Genomic DNA, 20,203 nt, shown 5'->3' with positions numbered 1-20,203 from the left:
TGCTCATTTAAAAACTTCACATGCAAGACTGAGCCTTCTGCCCAACCTTGTCCAGTGACCCTTGAGGGACAAGATGCCATCCAGTGGGTTGGAGAACCAGTGCCAGCTCAAAGAATACCCTGTACAGCCCAACACACGTGATGGGAAACAGTAAATCTGCGAACAGCTAATAAAACCAAATTCTCCTAATTCATTCCAGTGAGGCCTCTAAACAAGTCCAGCAGTGTGTCAATGTTAGCACGCTCGCCATGTGCTGAGTAACTGAGCTCCGCAAAAGCTATCAAAAGCTCTGGGTGGATCTATTGCCTTTGGCCAACAGGCAGTGCTCCTCTGGGTCTTCCATCTGCAGGATGCCTCGGAAAAGCCATGTACTATTAATTATCTGTACCAGTAGCACTGAGATCCCCTAGCTGAGAGTGAGACCCCCATGCTGCTAGAAGCTATATGCTCACATTACAGAAATATGACAGTCTCTGCCTCAGAGCATGTGGCAAGAGACAGCTGAAGAAAATAGACACATCGAAACAATGAATAAGTAGCGGTGTCAGGAGAGAGGGGTCCACCCTGGCCACTGTTCCTCTCCTTACCTTCCAGTCCCTACTGCACGGGTCTCAAAACAGCAGCGGCAGCTACCCACAGAGGAGAGGTATGACTTAGGAGGCTCCCTGTTTATCTTCATCCTGCGGAAGGAAGCAAAGGGACAGGGAGGCCCCAAAACTCACAGGAGGGGAGGGACAGTGAGTCTATGGCATGTTTCCGTGTCCACTCTGAGTGGCTGGGGCCCAGAGGGAGCCTTGTAAAAGTAACAGCGGAGCTAGGGAGCTGCTGCTCTGTGTGGGAGGTAGAGCCTCCCTCCACAAGTGGCTGGCTTCAGGCTGGAAGTGCAATGCAGTATCCAGCCAGGTATCAGACCCCCGGGCAGACTCCCAGCATGGCTGTCTATATCCCCTGGGGCAAAATGAAAATTAGGCACAGCCCTGTCCTGACTCACAGCTCAGTTCTGCTCCCACTGGGATCAGTGGGAAGTTTTCCATTGATTTCCACGGGGAAAGAATAAGGCCAGTAATGCTAAAGGCTGAGAGAGGGGCACGTTGGTCACATTACTTGTTAATAAGCTGTTCTGTTTCAAGGGACTAAATACTAGCTGAAGTTGCTCAGGTGTACCTGTCCATATTAGAAAGCTTTATAGTATATCACTTACACACCCGTGTGGTCAGTATTGCTGGTGAAAATGCTTTCGTTAAAATTATTATTTTTTACCAAAAAAATTGCTTTTTTTGGACAATATGAACATTTTTGAAAAAAATGTGTATCATTTAAAATTTTCCATTTTGTCAAAAATGAAAAAGTAATTCTACGTCTCATACTCCCTAGCTCGTCTATAGCGCTTTTCATCAGTAAATCTCAACGCACTCCACACAGGAAGGAAGTATTCTTATCCCCATTTTACAGATGGGGAAACTGAGGCACAAGGAGGCAATGTAACTCGCCCATGGCTCTTCAGCAAGCCAGTGACTACCTGAATTTAGATGCCATTCTAAATTCATGTTTTTGTTTTAATTCCATTTGATTCAAATCAAAAGGGAAAAAAACATGTTTTTTGGTCCCTCATTCGATTTAGTCCCCCAGATTTTTTTTTTCCTACTGGAGAAACCAAAACCAAACATCATTTTTTTTATTTTTTCCACTTGAATCCAGTTGAATCTAAATGAAAAATTTAAGTTAGATATTCTATACAAAAATATTTGGACAAAAAAATAAAAGTCTGTGAAAAATGTTGAACAACCTGAACATGGCTTTGTTGCCTTCAAAATTTTCATGGTAAATAATTGCGGATTTTTGACCAGACCCGGTGTTCAGTAAAGTGCTTCGTTTGACTTGAGCACAGAGGGAAGAATTAAGTGGTAATAAGAAATCACTACTCTGGTACCATGTTTTAATCTCCAGCAATTTACATTTTCTGCCTCTTTTATATGAGGCATTAACACTATTGTTCTAAGAAATATATGTGGAATGCCTTCCAGACCTGACACAGGCTGTGTGATCTATCACTGTATTTGCAGTCAAGCAGCCAACCCCTGTTCAGTGCCAGCAAACATCTGCACTCAGAGCTCTCTCTAACTTCCCAGAGCCTGTGTGCTGAGACATCTGCCTAAATCACATGACCAGCACTTGGAAAACTGAGCTCCTTTCCCTAATGCAGTTGCTCCTTTCACCACTACAGTAAGAAAGTGTTTGGAAAGAAGAGCCGTAGAGTGTTGTCACAAGCCACATTAGCACACATACATGCATGCAGGGACTTCGCTGGCTTCCCTAACAAAAATGCCCCCAAATGCAGGAGACTCAGCATTGCTTTGCTCGGCAAGGATTTCCTCAGTTTCAGTTAGAGGCTAAGGAATGTCTCCACTAACTGTCTCCAGATGTGCCTACTTGGCAACCCACTGATGAAACGTTGCTGAGGGGACACAGGATCTACACTATCAAATTGGATGTAAGTATCTAGTATTTATGTTTGATCAGGGGGACATGTTATACTAAAGGCAACGTGAACTGGAGACTCCCTTATAGTCCAGCTTTGATTTTAGTCAATCCTACAGTTTTTTGTTCCCGCGGTGGTTTAGAAAAGAAGCTATGTAGCTCATTTTACCGTGATTTAATATGCAGCAGAGCCAGTTAAAATGAACTGTCTCGGGCCAGCTTTGCATAGGGCTTGTGCTTTACTTCACAACAGCATCTTCTTCGCATTTTTTTAGATGTTTTTTATGCAAGACATTAGGTCTTCTTTATGGGGAGTCTTAGAGTTGCAAGAAGGGCTGTTACATTCCGAACGTAATCGTGTAAAAATATGGGCATGTTATGCTTACAAGACCTTCTTTTTTGGGTTGCACTCACAATTTTTATGCAGTCCTCTTCACCAGAGTTTCCAGTGGTGTAATCTGTGGAGCTCAATCCACGTACACATAATTTTGCAAACTGTGTAACATTATATATATAATATATATATATAGTTCATTAGAATTTAACAGAACGTCACATAGGACCATTTAAACAGCTTTTTTCTCAGACTGTGATACTCTTACTCACACTGTATTTTACTTCATGAGCATCCCATTCAAATTGATGGGGCATACTTCCAGAGTAAAGTACTATTATATATGTATTTAGAGACATTGCAATATTTGCAGCACAAACTGTAATAGCATTGTAGATCGTTATGGAAAATGCTAATGCGAGAACTTTAAATGAATTTAATTGCTGTTCACCAATGGCAGATCATCAGAAGCAGCCAGATTTATCATTTCACGGGGGATCGGAGGAACAGGGAGAAGGAAAGAAAGCAAGTGACGCAGATTGTTGGGGGAGAAACAGAGGTTTAGCAGATGTTGTCCCTTATTTTGAGTATCAAGAAATCCCCTACATGTATGTTCACTACCCTATAAAGACTGTAGCATTATTCTGGAGCTTAGGGGGCATGTGGGTCAAAGTTTTCAAAAACAGGAAGCTAAAGGCAGGCTCCTAATTCCATATTAAACTGTGTGGCAAGGCACCTCCTTCATTTCACCAGACTTAGCATTTCCGCCCCTGGCGATGGTGAGCCTGGGGTAATCAGCCCCACTCAGGGGCTTGCCTTCCCCCTTCTGTACTCCCTTGGTCCCTGAGGGTCAGCCTAAGGGGTGACCCTCTGCCAAATGAAAAGGAAACAGTCTCAGACACAAAAACCCAGGGGGTACCTTTCGCTGCCTCCTCAGAGGCACAATCTCTCCTCAGCCTTCCCATGCGGTGGGGCAGGCTGGCAGCACCTGCTGCTCAGGGCGTGGTGCAATACTGTAATAGCCCCTACAGACCAAGGCCTGTGAATGCACGTCAGAGAGACAGAAATAGCACCCGATCCTGTAACCCTCACTCATGCAAGGCCAATCTGTGTGAGCCCAATCCCTTGTGAGCACCCTGAATCGTGGTAGCTTCAGTGGGAGTCATGGGCACTCAGCAAATGCAGATCCAGGGCTCCAGGGTTGGGCCCAACAGCTGCAACTTGGGTTTGTTTCCCCATTTCATTTTGGGTTTATTTTACAATATTTTGCAATCAGAAAACTTCTCTGGAGGTAGCAACTGCTTTCCAGGTTTTGCATTTGATAAGCTGATTGAATACAGCATTTGGAAACTACAAACCGATAGCCAGATAGCTCTGCCTCTGAACCGTACCCAGCTAGCCTCCGAAACTGTTTTAGAGCTTTTCTCAAAATCTAATGTGTGTATCGGTGGCATTGAAAAGGAATGGCTAATAAAACTGATCGGTGAAATGAGAGGCTCTGTGATGAAATCTGACCCACCAGAAAAAGGAAGAAACCGGCTTGAAAACTAATGGGATTAATTGCACTTCGTAGGATTAGTGCCAATGGACAAATTAATGAGAATTGTAGCATCCTGTCCTGCAATAATCTTGACTACATCAGTTAAAGTGTGCTAGCGTGAGAGGCGGCTCACACGGGGGTTTTGTAAGGTCTTTGGGGCAGGCACCATCTCTTTGTTCTGTGTATATACAGTGCCTAGCCCCATGGTCTCTAGGTGTCACAGCAATACCAATAGTAAATATCAGTAATGACAGCTGTACATTTTAAAGGTCCAGAGCTCTGCAGAAGGGTCCCCCTGGACAAACCACATCTCCTTTCATGGCCGAAGGCTTAAAACGTCCAGCCTGCTCACGCGTGGGGTTTGATAGTAACAGCACAATGCCAGTACTATCTGCCATGGCGGTGCCCACGGCTAGTACTATAGTAGTATTCATTATTTGTACTGCGGTAGCACCTTGGAGATCTGTTCATGGACCACCGTGCTAGGAGCTGATCAAAGCCCACTAAAGTAAATGGGAGACTGTCCGCTGAGTTCCAGGGGCTTTGGATCAGGCCCCAGGCTTACTGGAAAAACTGCTTAAAGTTCAGCTGCACAAAGCACATTTTCAAAGTTTGTTTATGGATTTATAAACTTCTAGGGACCTTCATGAGGCTGGTTTTTTAATAAGTTAGTTTGCTGGTTGTTTTTGTGGCTTCCTTTGCCAGGGCTTCATACAACATTTGCCTGGCTTCCCAACGGGCTGTATTACAAAGCATCTCGTTCCTAACTCAGCCGAGATCAAACCACAACGCTTTGCTTTGTAATGATATAACTTCAAATGAGACCTCCTCCCGAGGCGCCCTTTCATGCCCGTAGAGAAGTCCTCATGGCACCACAGCCATTTGTATTATAAACTTTGATGAGGTTTGTGACTTTGCCTGAAGAAACCCAATAAATACTGGGACTAGGCATGTGAGAGTCAAGGCCAGAAATAGAACCGATTTTCTTTTGACAAAGTGTACAGACATTATATAGTTAAAATCTGCTCCTGCCAAAGCCGTTTCAGCTACTCATGTCAGAATTAATTAACATGGGCCTCATCCAGATGACAAAACTACAGTAATGGAACTAATGTGTGATTTAAAAACAATGTAGTGAAACCAGTGTGAACCAGGCTATTTACAGACTCTCTTATCTCAGTGTAAGCCAGGCTTATTGCAGTTTAGCTTAAGTCAATTAGGAATCCAGTAGGAATCTATTTAACATAAACCAAACCAGCTCCCTAACAGGTGTGTCCACACACGGGTCTCTACTGGGTGAGAACTAATTTAATCAGTGCGACTGTCTGGGCTGGTCTACATTGGGGGCGGGGGAGGAATTGAGTTAAGATACGCAACTTCAGCTATGCTATTCGCGTAGCTGAAGTCGAAGTATCTTAGTTCGACTTACCTGGCCATCCTCAGGGCGGCGAGTCGACTGCTGCAGCTCCCCCGTCGACTCCGCTTATTCCTCCTGCTGAGCTGGAGTACGGATGTCGATTCGGGGATCGATTTATTGCATCTAGATGAGACGTGATAAATTGATCCCTGATAGATCGATTACTACCCGCCGATCCGGCGGGTAGTGTAGACATGGCCTCTGTGTAGACAAGGCTTAAGTCTAATCAGAGAGTGGGATCAAGGTACAGGACATAGTTATACTGATCTGCTCCCCGGAAGGTGACTGTTACATAGTTGAGGAAGGCGTTTTTGAGGGAATGGTTTCTCTCTCATTCTTCTGTTCTGAACTCACTTAGTGTCAACCCTACCAGTGTTGTTTCTCCCCCTCTTTTCTTCTCAGGTTGCTCCTTCAACCAAGCCACGGTGCTTTCCTCAGACTGGAAATGCAAGGGGAGGGGAAAGGATGGCTATGTTGATCCATGGGATGGCTATGTTCATCCATGGCATGAAAAGTCTGTCTACTAGGTTACAAGGGAATACCCTCCTGGGTTCTTATCTGTCCTACTAGGACTAAGGAGCCCAAAGCTTTTCTCTGAGGGGATGTTTGGGTGTGGCGGTATGGAGGTACAAAGACTTGTGAAGAACAGCGCCACCTGTGGGGCATTCCTGGTAAGAATTGAAGCAATGGTTGATGGGGAAACCGAGGTTGGGTGGGAACTATAAAGGCCTGTGACAGGGCTGATGAGGTGGTCTGACAGTGTGGGAGGGGAATCTGGTTAACTCAGAGGTGTCAACAGGCAAACCAGGGAATCATCATTGAGCGGGAGGGTTTCCACCAGTGAAGTCCCACAGGGACAGGTCTTGGCTCTACGCTATTTCACACCTTTATCAATGACCTGAAAGAAAACAAAATCATTACTGATAAAGTTTGCAGATTACACAAAATTGGGGGAGGGGTGGTAAATAACGAAGAGGAAAGGTCACTGATTCGAGCAGTCTAGATCGCTTGGTAAACTGGGCGCAAACAATATGCATCTTCACGTGGCTAAATGTAAACATACATTTGGAAACAGAATGAGGGGCTCTATCCTGGGAAGCAGAGACTCAGAAAAAGATTTGGGGGTCATGGCGGCTACTCAGCTGAACATGAGCTGCCAAGTGTGATGCTATGGCCAAAAGAACTAATGTGATCCCAGGAGGCATAAACAGGAGAATCTCAAGAAGGAGTAGAAAGGTTATTTTACTTCTATATCTGGCACTGGTACAACCACTGCTGGAATACTGTATCCAGTTCTGGAGTCCACAATTCAAGAAGGATATTGATAAATTGGAGAGGGTTCAGAGGAAACCCATGAGAAAGATTAACGGATTAGAAAACATGCTTTATAGTGAGACTCAAGGAGTTCAATCTATTTAGCTTAACAAAGACAAGGTGAAGGGGTGATTTGATTACGTCCATGAATACCTAGATGAGGAACTAATAATTAAATAATGGGCTCTTCAATCGAGCCAATAAAGGTATGGCTTGATCCTCATGGCTGGAAGTTGAAGCTAGGAAAATTCAGACTGGAAATAAGGTGTAAATTTTTAACGGTGAGAGTAATTAACCATTGGAGCCATTTACCAAGGGTCATGGTGGATTCTCCATGACAATTTTGAAATAAAGATGGGAGGTTTCCCTAAAAGCTCTGCTCTAGGAATTATTCTGGGGCAGTTCTATGGCCTGTGTTCTACAGGAGTCAGACTAAATCATCACAATGGTCCCTTCTGGCCTTCGAATCCCTGGCTCCGGAGCGAGGCTCCATCCAGCCTGTTCTGGGAAATGTTGCATAGTTCCATGGCTTGTTCTTATTTCTGGCAAGGCTTTTATCTATTTAGTTATTCTGAGTGAAGGGAGAGGAGGGAAGGGAGGATGTGATGTTGGTGGAAGGAGAATTGAATAACCTGCTGTTTTAAAATCAACGAGACTGGCTCCTGCATGGAACTTTTCCAACCCCCCCCAAATCTCTCATACTCTGCAAATAAAGCATGACTTGAAACCTGTCCAAGAGTCACATCAGGCGAGATTGCTCCCAGTCTGAGTAAACAGGCTCTGCACTCAGGAAGGTATGGGGCTGAGAGACTGAATCCTGGCCAGGTGGTGTAGAGCAAAGGAGAAGCCACTGTTACAGGGCGCATGGGGACAGAGCAGTCACTGCTTTGACACATGCTTGTGCCAACACATTAGCACAACCACTCTCTCCTCTCTCCCTTCCAGCAGAGAATGCAGCACAACTGGAGACAAGCTTATCATGTCTCTCTCGGATGCAGCATCCTGCCACCCTTCCCCCATGTCACGCCACCCACTTGAAAAGAGCTAGAAGCTTTCTGGAACTTAGTCCTAGGATGCTGTGTCTGATCACAGTCTGCTCACGCACAGGTTAGCAGGGCACAGAACCAAGCTCTCTGACCCTTGGGCTGGCTAAACAGAATCTTCCTGGAAATAAATAAAAAAAAAAATCCTGATTCTTTGCTTTAAAAAAAGTCTCTGGCTTCCAGTTCACAATAAAAATCTACATTGGTCTCTGTTGTTCCTTATTTGTAGGAAGATTTTGTTTGTTTTAACAGATTTGGGCCCAACATAACCAGATATTATAGGGATAACAGAAACATGGTGGAATAATAGTCATGACTGGAGTACAGGTATTGACCAGAAAGCTTACCATGGAGACTTTTCCAGATCTTCACTTTGAGTGGTGGGTGAGTTGGTTCCAGTGTCGAATGGGCCAGGATCCTGCTCTGCATTGTGAAAGGAGGCATTCTGTCCCTGCAAAAAAATTCAGCTTCCTCTTTTCTCTCCTCGTTTACCTTTGAAAGAAGCCTAGGGAGTGTCAGTGAATGGAACGAGACTTGCTAGAGAGTTACAGAACAGCGTTTTAGCAGAAGTTCCAAAAGAGCTCACAGGTTGCTGCACTGAGAGGAGAGACACGTGTAATCCTTTTAACAGCTGGAAGGTCCCTTTTAAAGCAAACACAAAGTGGTGAACAAAACAATAATCAGCACTTTAATTCTCAACCTGCTTTAACAGGCAGATAATTCTCGTTATCCCCATTTTACAGGTGGGGGAAAGTGAAACACCGAGAGGGCACACGACTTGCTCAGGGTCACCCAGCAGATCTGTGGGAGAGCCAGGACTAGAACCCATGCATCCAATGCACAAAGTCACAGCAGAGTACATCTCCGCTACACATCTGGATCTAGACAAGGCTGTTTATTAACGTGCTTGAAGTAATTCCTCCTACTGGTATTTCCGTTCTTTGAGAAGGAGGGTCACTTTCTTCCACTCCTTTGTGGTGGAGGGACAGACTCTCATGCGTTCTGCTTTTTGCTTTGCTGCTTTAGGGGAATGAGACTAACCAGTGGATGCGTTTCTGGCTGGTTTTAGTGTAATGCTACAACAAACAATGCAGCCTGAGTCTCTCACAGTTGAATGTGCTGTAAAACAATGCATGCTTTGCTTAGAAATTTTAGAAGGAAATTAAGACTCACCAGTGTCTAGGACCCACCAAAGCAGCAGTGGTCCCTTCCTAAAGCCAGGCTGCACATCATTGTGCTTAGCAGCACACTTTCCGGCCTGCTGGAAGCCCAGGGTTAATCTGCCCCTGTGCAGATATATACAATGTGCATCAGGGTAGCATATTCCTTTCCTTGTTGGAGGGCCTAGCAGTGAAGGGTGGGTGACAGTAGCCTCTGTGTAGTTGGGAACACAGCTGAATCAACTAGGTAATTCATACAAATCACCTGCCAAGAGAAACCTCTACAAACAGCTCTGACTTCCTAGGCAGCAGCTTCATAGCAGGGCACCAAGCCGGCCGGTATCGTACTAACCCATGCCTACAAACTCCCTGCGGTTGCAGTACGTCTGGTGTGACATTCCAGGTGCTTATTCTGGGCCTGCAGTGCAAGTTCTAGCTCTCTCCACAGTATTCGTGTCTTCGTGACTATGGGGCCCAGTGCCTCCGTTTGACCTGCAGCACCTTCCTCGATCCCAAGCAGGGGGAGAAAGAAGCTGACCATCAGTGGCACTGCAGAGCTCTGCTGTCGATCCAGGGAGCTATCGAGTACAGCACTCCCACCACGACCAGAGGCTTTGGAGACTCAGAGGAGACTAGGATGGGCTCGGTAGGGGGTACTGAGGGTTAAAAGAGAAGCCTCCTCTATAAGGAAAAGAACAGCTTAAGGAACATTTAGATAAGTTAGATGTATTCAAATTGCAGGGCCTGGTGAAATTCATCCAAGGGTAATTAAAGAACTGGCTGAAGCCATCTCCAAATCATTCGTAATTATCTTCAAGAAATAATTGAGGATGGGTGAGGTCCCAGAGGACAGGAGAAGGGCAAACATAGCACCTGTCTTTAAAATAGGGAACAAAGAGGACCCTGGGAATTATAGACCAGTCAACCTAATTTCAATACCTGGAAAGATACTGGAAAAAATTATTAAACAATCAGTTTGTAAGCAGCTAGAGGATAATAGAGTGATAAGGAATAGCCAGCATGGACTTGTCAAGAACAAATCATGCCAAGCCAACCTAATTTCCTTCGTTGACAGGGTTACTGGCCTAGTGGATAAGGAGGAAGCAGTAGATGTGATAGATCTTTATTTTAGTAAGTCTTTTGACACAGTCTCATATGATGTTCTCATAAGCAAAGAAGCAAAGAAATATGGTCTAGCTTAATTCACTAGAATGTGGGTGCACAACTGGTTGAAAGGCCATACTCAGAGAGTGGATATCAATGGTTCGCTGTCCAGTTGGAGGGATGTATCTAGTGGGGTCTTGCAGGGGCCAGACCTGGGTTGGGTACTAGTCAGTGTTTTCTTTAATGACTTGGGTAATGGAGTGGAGAGTTTGCTTATAAAATTTGCAAACACCACCAAGCTGGTAGAGGTTGCAGACACTTTGGTGAACAGGATTAGAATTCAAAACCACCTTGATATATTGGAGAATTGGTCTGAATTAAACCAGATGAAATTAAATAAAGATAAATGCAAAGTACTTCACTTAGGAAGGAAAAATCAAATGCGCCACTACAACATAGGGAATAGCTGGCCAGGTGGTAGTACTGCTGAAAAGGATTTGGGGATGACAGTGGAGCACATACTGAATACTAGTCAACAACGTAATGCAGTTGCGAAAGAAGCTAACAACATTCCAGGGTGCATTCATAGCAGTGTTGTATGTAAGACTTGGGAGGTAATTGTCCTGCAGTATTCAGCACTGGTGAGGTCTCGGCTGGAGTGCTGTGTCCTTTCTGAGTGCCAGACTTTGGAAAAGATGTGGACATTTTGGAGAGTCCAGCAGAAATGATAAAAAGGTTTAGAAAACCTGACCTATGAGGAAAGGGTTAACAAATGGGCATGTTTAGTCTTGAGAAAAGGATGACTGAGGGGGGGCCTGATAAGTCTTCAGATATGTTAAGGACTGTTATAAAGAGGACTCTGATCAATTGTTCTCCATGCCCGCTGAAGGTAGGACAAGAAGTAATGGGCTTAATCTGCAGCAAGGGAGATTTATGTTTGATATTAGGAAAAACTTGCCAACTCTAAGGATAGTTAAGCTCAGGAATAGGCTTCCAAGGGAGGTGGAATCATTGATCTTTTTAAGAACAGGTTGGACAAACACATGTCAGGGATGGTCTGTCATTAGCTCTCCACCTTTCCCCCTTTCAGGAATCTGATTTGTCTTGCATACCCCCAAATTACACCTCACTTCAAAACTACTTGCTTAAAAAGTCAGAATAAAAATACAGAAATGTCACAGCCACACTATTACTGAAAAATTGCTTCTCTCTCTCTCATTTTTACCATATAATTATAACATAAATCGATTGGGATATAAATATTGTACTTACACCTCGGTGTATAGTATATAGAGCCGTATAAACAAGCCATTGTCTGAATGAAATTTTAGTTTGTACTGACTTTGCTGGTGCTTTTTATGTAGCCTGTTGTAAAACTAGGCAAATATCTAGCTGAGTTGACGTATCCCTTGGAAGAGCTCTGCGGACCCCTGGTTGAGAACTTGGTCCTGCCTCTGCACAGGGGCTGGACTTGACTTCTCAAGGTCCCTTCCAGACCCACATCTCTGTGATTCTATTATTTCAATTTCTTCTATCTTCATCATTCTTCATGCACGTCCCTCTCCATTCTCAGCTCTTTAAAATGCCCCTGATGCAAACACTTAGATGGTTTTCCTGTTCTCTCTTTGCACTGGGGTTGACTGTTGTGTTCTATAGACCCTACCCCTCTGTCTCTCGGGCTAGCAAAGCTGGCTAGAGGTCCTGGAGACTGATTTCACTGCTATTCAAGCAGAGGCCATGTAACTCACCCAGCCCCCTTGCGTCTCAGGGGAAGCTCGATGCTCTGTCACCCCTCCTAGCTACTGGTTCACCTCTGGAATCCTGTGGCTTCTTGCATCCTTTGACTTAAGGAATGGCAGAGCTTCTGAGATCACCTGTACAGTCCTCTCCCTCAACTCCAGAGGCCTAGGTCTCCATTGCCATCTATGCCTTTTGCCAACAAGCTGCTGGCCTTGTTACTGGCTCTGGCGAGAAAAGCAACTCTCCCCAACAGTTGTCGTAAACCATCCAACCTCAGGGTTATGCCTTGAGTTTGCACTCCCAGGGTGAAATCTGGGCCTCACGGAAGTCAATGAAAGTTTTGTCATTGATTTTGGGGGGCGGGGGGCGCTAAGATTTCACCCCTGATAGGCAATGCACTTCCCTGGTTGCAGGAAATACAGCCAACCCCACACCATTTAAACAAATGCCCCGAGATGCCATCGAGAAATCCTACACCAGATCTGCTGATTCTCTACCAATGCCACCCGAGGGGCAGCAAGAGGGCGGGCAAGGAGGTATCCCTTGCCCTGCCTTTTTCACAGCAGTGGTAGGGGTGCTGTAGGTCCAACAGCCTGTCTGGTGGGACCCCCCAACCATCTATTTCAAGATTTCACATTCACTGTGGGGAGGAGGGGTTGCAAGAAATCTGACTGGGCAGAACTTGGCAATGGACCCTCAGGCTTCTTTAGCTTTTCCAGCTAGCCACAGAGGGCTGGAGGGGTCTGGTTTTGTTGGCAGGGCAGCCTGAGTGATACAAAACCATCCCTACTGTCATAGCTTGAACCTACCAGCTTCGGCTAGTCCCAGGAGCGAGACACTGCACCCGGATAGCAAAACCTGCTCTTCCAACATGGCAGCACATTGCACTGTTAAGTCTGTTACCCAACAGCCACGCTCTTGCTGCAGGCCTGTGCACCAAGGGGTAGAGCTTTTCCGCTTGCTTTGAGATCACCCTAGTTTTTCCTGATGCTGAGTGGTGATGAATACTCCAGAAATATAAAGGGATCTGCAGGACTCATCAGCATCTTGTTGGCCAAGTTCCGTAACAGGACCTAGGGAGCTTTTCCCACACTGACAAATTCAAACAGAGCTGACTCCTGGCTAATAGCCAAGGCCAGGGTGAGTGCTGTAAAAATATCCAATATTAACACAAAGGTCCATCTAATTTGATATAGGATCAGGGCTAGCAATTCCTTTTAAATTAGAAGTTTATATTCAGCATTAACCTGTTTTATTTGAACATTATATCGCTGTATCTCAGAGTCCTTTCCTTCAATAAATGAAAACACAGAAGGAGGATTGGGCCATCAGCCCATGCATGTAACAATCCAGGATTTTTTTTTTGGCTCCTTCACAAGGATTCTATTGCCAGACTCCACAGTTTTGGCAGGATAAATCTGTAAGTCATGGAAATTTCTAGCTTCATGACACACACATTTTATTCCAAGTCCTAGTCGATAAAATTAAATGCAGTAAAGAGCCAGCTTTTTATCCAAGCCCTTAATTATCATCTGGAATCTGAACGCTGATGTAAGATCAGACATTTACACAAAAGAAAAAAAGTCCTCTCTCAAATGGGGCAGGAGACGGGATTTTATGAAAAACACTGCCGGCTTTTAACTTGATCTGAGATACATAATCACTTGCCAATATATCTTGGATTTTCTCATAGAGGGACCAATCCTGAAAGGCACTGAACAGCTTTAACTCATGCTAAAGTCAGTAGTTTTGGAGCTTAAATCCCATTGGCAGTCAATGGGGTTTAGGCACTTTGGGGCCTAAATCCTTTTTAAAATAGGTAGCAATGCCTAAGCACCTTCAAAAATCTGGGCCTTCGAGGCTTAGAAGTCAGCACTGGCACCTTAAACTGTCCCTGGAAACCCAGAGGTAGCCAGTGCAGACCTCAGAGCACTAGAGTAACACATTGACAGTGAGATCACCAGTGACAGGGTGACAAATGGGCTGTGGCTTTCTGCACCAGCCCAATTGTATTTCAGGTTTCGCCCCACACAGAGCACTTTGCAGATGTCTAGTTGCAAGGTGATAAAGGCATGGATGAGGGCCGGGAGGTCTACACACAACAGAAAAGGGCATAACTTCAAAGCCAGACATGGATGAAAAAACCCCAAACCCATCCTGGCCACTGCAAATACCACCTGTTCTACGCACAGTAGCTGGAGATCTTCCCCAACCCCGGATTGTGTATTGATTGACCAAATGCAGGTGCATATCCTGTCAAGGGACAAATATCATCTCTCCCACACCTCCTACCCACCAATACCACCTCAGATGTATTTGGTTTGCGCCTCAGCCAGATAATTCTCATGCACGCTGTGTGTGATCTCCAGACAAAGTGCTTGACTGGCTCCCGCTGGGTCAGAAGAGATGTAGATGAAGACCTGGGTTGTCTTCAGCATATTGCAGGCACCATAGCTCGTGCCATCTCGCTGAAGGCTAATGGCCCCTCTTTGAATGAGAGGGGTGATATGGTAGAACCAGTGGCACCATAACATGACAGCACCCTTGGGGGAAAAAAGTAACTTCCTCCAAATCCCCCTGAGATCTCTTTGACAGGAAGGGAACAGAACCACTTAAGAACAGCCCCATCCACTCCTTGGAGGGCCTGTGAGAAAACTGGGGCTTGATGCAAGAATTACTGAGTGAAATTCAAACTGAATGACATATGCTGGAAGTCTCATGTTGCCAGTACTAAGACATCCTTCGAATTTCTAAACATTATAGATGACTATTTCCTTAATGCTCTATATTGGACCTCCTCATGACAGAGAAATTGATCATAGAACTAGGTGCATGCGATCATGACTTGATTACATTTCTTATGTGCAAACAGAATAAAGTCCCAACCTGTAATATATATTGGGGTTCCAAAAGGGCCAGTTTTACAACACTGAAAACACTTGAGTCAAATTAGCTGGCAGAAAAAATTTAAATAGAAAAATATGAACAATAACTGGGAACAGCATCAGAATATTTTACTACATTTCCAAAAAGCCCCAACCAAGAAGGCTATACTTGTTTAAAAACAAACCAAGAAACAGCCTGACTAGGAGGGAAAGTTAAATCAGCAATTAAAAAAACAAATGTATGACAATAAAAAAGAGGATGCTGATAGCAGTGAATATAAATGGAAGCTGGAATCCATAGAAAATTGATAAGGGAAGCAAAAGGACACAAGGCGACCTCTATGGCCAGCAAAGCTATGGAGTTTTTAAGTATATCAGGAACAAAAGGAACCATAACAATAGTATTTGTCCATTACTAGATGGAAATGGTAGACTAATCAACCACAAAACAGATAAGACAGACGTGGTCAATAAATATTTCTGGTCTGTATTTGGGAAAAAGCCAGGAGGATGTATATATATATAGGATGATGATAATGATGATCAAATAATCTCAATTCCAGCTGTAACTAAGGAGGATTTTAAACACCAGCTCCTAAAGTGACATTTTTAAATGACAGGTTTCAGAATAGCAGTTGTGTTAGTCTGTATCCACAAAAAAGAACAGCAGAACTTGTGGCACCTTAGAGACTAACAAATTTATTTCAGCATATTTATTTATTTATGCTTAAATACATTTGTTAGTCTCTAAAGGTGCCACAAGTACTATATTTTTAAATGAGTAGGTTTGGATAACTTGCATCAAAGAGTTTTAAGAGAGCAGGCTAAGGAGCACTATGAACCATTAATGTTGATTTTGAATAACTCTGGAACACTTTTGAACACTTCCAGAGGACTGGAAAAAAGCTAATTTTGTGACAATATTTTAAAAAAAGAGTAGATGGGATGACTTGTCAGCCTGACATCAATCCTGGGCAAAATAATGGAATGGCTGATCCAGGATTTGATTAGTTAAAGGATGAAAAGATGGTAATATAATTAATGCCAATCAACTTGGGTGTATGGAAAATAAATCTTGTCATACGAAATTGACATTTATTTTTGATCAGCTTACAAGTTTGGTTGATAAAAGATAATAATGTTGATGTAACAGACTTCTGTAAGACATATGACTTGGTATGCACAACATTCTGATTAAGGAACTAGAATGAGACAAAATTAACATGGCAAACACTAAACCGACTAAGAACTGGTTAACTGACAGGTCTCGAAATATAATGTTAAATGGGGAATCATCATTGAGCGGGTGCGTTTCTAGAGGTATCCCGCAGGCATCAGTTTTGGTTAAGCAGAAGGTCAGACTAGATGATCATTCATAATGGTACCTTCTGGCCTTAAAAAAAAATCTATGAATGTAAATTATGGCAACTATAGGATTTGTAATCAGATATCACTTTAATATTGTGTGTGTGTGTGTGAATGAGAAAGTTTGTATCAATCATAATGATCTTTTAAAAAATCCCACTGGTGTAGATAGTTCTCAGATTCTGATCACCACTTCCCCCTGGGTGTGTAGGACTTAAATAAATAGATACACCCTTCTCTGGGGAGAAAGGGAACCAGTTGCTACTAAGGATAAGTTGGAACAACTCTCGTTGTCAATTTGCCTCTGTTCCACTTAGTTATTTAGCCACTGTGGGAAACAATGTGGCTACGTGTACTGTGGTGAAAAAGGATCTGTGTCTGTTCCAGCTATAGACACGTGACCAGTTCTTTCCCTGGACTATATTTAGATATTGCTTTCTGCATCCTTGTAACTCTTATTTTTCTTCTTGCAGTTTAGTTACTAATCTAGTTGAATAGAACAGAGGTTGTCAGACTGTGTGTCGGGACCCCAGAGTGGGTCACAACTCCGTTTTAATGAGGCTGCCAGGGCTGGCGTTAGACTTGCTGGGGCTGGGGCCGAAGCCAAAATCTGAGCCCCATCACCCAGGGCTGAAGCCCTCAAGCTGCCTTCAGCTGCCAGATTTGTGTCTTTGTTTTTGAATGACATGGAGGGGACTTAAGAACTAAAGAAGCCACTTAATATTATCAAGGGTTTTATTGATATGAGACAAGAAGAATGGTTTTGATCATAGTTTTAGCTCAATGTTCTTCTGGGACACAATGGCGGGATCTTTTGTGGTTTTGGACGGGCACGAATCAATCATGTATCAGCGGAAAAGTTGGGTTTCCCGTAGGTAACTTGAACAGCAACATGGTCTAGATGTCAGAGCAAATGCCTGGAAGTCAGGCCCTCCTGAGTTCAACTCCTAGCTCAGTTACTGGTTTGCTGTCTAGCTCTTGGTAAAGCACTTAATGGGTCTCAGCATCGCCACTGGTAAAACAAGAACATTAATACCTCCCTCCTGGGTGTCTTGTGGTTATTAAATTAATTTTTACCAGAGTGCTTTGAAGATGTTAAGTGCTCTGCACTGATGTACGATGTGTTTATTTGCAGATGGACGTGGGTTTTGAGCAGCTCACCAGGCACAGCTTTTAACACTCCTTACAAGAAGTGTGGAGACAATGAGAGTTCAGCTCAAAGGGGATGCGATCTGCACCCTTTTCCTGGTGGTAGTGCTTTGCTCTTTACTCTATTCCCAGTTGGAGCGTACTTCCCCAACAGGAAACAAGGAGCAAACGCACAAGAAACCTTCGCCAACGCAGAGGATCTTCCCAGGCCCCGAAGCCCCCAAGTGGCATCCTCAAGCGGAGGTGACATTTGGCCGACCCAGAATCATTTCTATCGCTAAAGATGCAGAGGTGGCAAGTAAAAAGGCTCAAACTACCACTTCCCCACCGCTGGCTCATTCTGCCTTCGACTTCAAGCGCTACCTTCTAAACAAGGACAATCGGAACTTTGATCTTCTCATTAACCAGCCCAAGAAATGCCTGAGAACACCCGAAGGTCCCTTCCTGCTCATAGCCATCAAATCAGTAGTTGAGGACTTTGACAGACGCGAGATCGTCCGTAAGACCTGGGGCAAGGAGGGTTTGGTGAATGGGGTGCAGGTTCAAAGAGTTTTCCTCCTGGGAATACCAAAGAATAAGACGGCACTTGCAACATGGGATATTCTTGTCCATCAGGAGAGTCTGATGTACCAGGACATTTTACTCTGGGACTTTCTGGATACTTTCTTCAATCTGACCCTGAAAGAGATCCACTTCCTGAACTGGGCTGACAAGTTTTGTTCCAGTGTGAAGTTCATTTTTAAAGGGGATGCTGATGTTTTTGTCAATGTGGAGAACATCATTGACTTCCTCGAGAGACATGACCCTGCAGAAGACCTCTTTGTTGGGGACATCATCTACAATGCTCACCCAATCCGGGTGCAGAAGAGTAAATACTACATCCCAGAAACGATGTACGGGCTAGGCACCTACCCACTCTATGCAGGGGGAGGGGGCTTCTTATTGTCCAGCAGCACCATGAAAAAGCTCTTCCAGGCTTGCAAAGAGGTGGAGCTCTTCCCCATTGATGATGTCTTTTTGGGTATGTGCTTGCAGAGAATCAATCTCAAACCTGTTTTGCATGAAGGATTCAAGACGTTTGGCATCGTGAAACCCTCAGCTGCCCCACACCTGCAGACGTTTGACCCCTGCTTTTACAAAGATCTCATGGTAGTCCACAGTCTAAAAGTAGCCGAAATCTGGCTAATGTGGAATCTGCTTCACAGCCCACGGCTTTCCTGCACCCAGAAGAAGCGGGTGAAGAAGCCTTTCCAATGGAAGAGGAAAAAACCTGAAGCAATGACGGTCAGCAGCCTTCTAATAAAGCAGGCTAAGCATGGCAGAAGCAGGTGATGAACCAAGCTCAGAAGAACCTTGGGGGGTTGCAACCCAACACGCTGATTTAGCGCATCTCGCGTAAACTATTCGGAGACTAGGCCACCCTGTTGCAGATGTTTGCCAGAATTTCACGTCTGCACACACTATATGCAGTAGGATTTTTCCCCTTAACCTGATTCCAAGTAATTCACAAAACTAGATTTAATTTATTATTATTTATTAGTATCGCAGTAGAGCTTAAAGACCCCCAGCTAGGACTATTCTGCTATACAAACATACAGTAAAAGACAGCCCCAAAGAACTTATAATCTAATTTGAGACTTAACATGATAAGTGAATGTGACATAAAAGGAGCAGGGTGGGGGTGGCGGGGAGATGAGGACAAGGATCGTGAAGATAAAAAAAGATCATTGCTACATAGGTCTGGGATTACTGAGAGCCAGCAAGAACCACCAAATTGTGCAGTAGCTAAAATAAAGAAAATCAGCTCTCCCCAACTGATGCACAAACCAAACCACCATCAGCTGGCTCCTTGGAGGTGATGCAACAGAGGTGGGTCGTGAAGGAGAAGAGGGCAGTGGCATTATGGATTAATTCAGGGAGGGGGATCTATGCAGAATGGGAGAAGGAGAGGAGACAAAATTGGAAGCGGGCTTTGCTGGCAGACCAGAGAATGGGTGAGGGAGCAACATGATCAGAGACCTGCAGGTAAGTAGGAAGGGTCAGAGCTGTGAAGGGCTTTGAAGGTGAGGATAAGAACTTTCATTGTTGCCCCTCCCTGTGTATGGATGTCTCATTCATAGCAACATGTCAATCAAACTCCTGCTAAACTGATGCTGTGTCAGGATACAAGCTGGGCGGGTTCATGGCAGCTTTCAACTATTTATGTTGTAAATTGATTTACAGTCAACGGAAGCTGAAAATCATCTGACAACAGCTGATCATCTTCTCACCTTGATGCTCCAGACCCCCCATTTCAGACCTCTGCTGGCGAGCAGAGCAATGGCAAACGCACACTTCTGCCCCATGCGAGTCTCTCACTGTGCTCTTTGATCCGGAAGAAATTACTGACATACGGGACTAGTTTATAGAGATTTAAGGCCTTTTGTGTATTGAATGCAGTCAAATATGAGAAGTAGCTGGGCCTTTTTAGACACTGGGGGGGGGGGGAATATCCTTCAGACACACAGGCTTTGAAATAAAAGCTCTTTGGGACATTGCAGCAAAACACAAGCAAACAAAAAACAAACAACTTTCTGTCATTAGGTGACATTGAATTTATCATTCCAAGTTTTTGAATGAGCATTTAAACTTTTGGAGAGGATCACTGGATTGCTTGATTCAACACAGCCGGGAC

At 44.3% G+C, this 20,203-nt stretch overlaps 2 protein-coding genes across 2 annotated transcripts in view; one reads left to right on the top strand and one right to left on the bottom strand.

Annotated features, from left to right (window-relative positions):
• Positions 1-2,350, bottom strand: part of LOC120384425 (F-box/LRR-repeat protein 8-like) — a 76,233-nt gene extending 73,883 nt beyond the window's left edge. Inside the window, exon 1 of the mRNA XM_039503114.1 lies at positions 2,223-2,350. Within this exon, the coding sequence (XP_039359048.1) occupies positions 2,223-2,350 (128 nt within the window). The remainder of the gene's footprint in view (positions 1-2,222) is intronic.
• On the top strand, positions 2,260-19,070 carry B3GNT9 (UDP-GlcNAc:betaGal beta-1,3-N-acetylglucosaminyltransferase 9). Its single transcript, XM_039503115.1, has 2 exons — positions 2,260-2,491; positions 17,516-19,070. The coding sequence occupies exon 2, from the start codon at positions 17,584-17,586 to the stop codon at positions 18,859-18,861; it is 1,278 nt and encodes a 425-aa protein (XP_039359049.1). The 5' UTR covers positions 2,260-2,491; positions 17,516-17,583; the 3' UTR covers positions 18,862-19,070.
• The last annotated feature ends 1,133 nt before the right edge of the window (positions 19,071-20,203 follow it).

This window comes from Mauremys reevesii, linkage group 16, assembly GCF_016161935.1.
Source record: "Mauremys reevesii isolate NIE-2019 linkage group 16, ASM1616193v1, whole genome shotgun sequence".
NCBI lineage: Eukaryota > Metazoa > Chordata > Testudines > Geoemydidae > Mauremys > Mauremys reevesii.
This window is presented reverse-complemented; position numbering and strand designations above follow the sequence as displayed.

What these genes read in the sequence shown, in the direction of transcription:
- B3GNT9 (XM_039503115.1), top strand. Translation starts at nt 17,584, where the DNA reads ATGAGAGTTCAGCTCAAAGGGGATGCGATCTGCACCCTTTTCCTGGTG.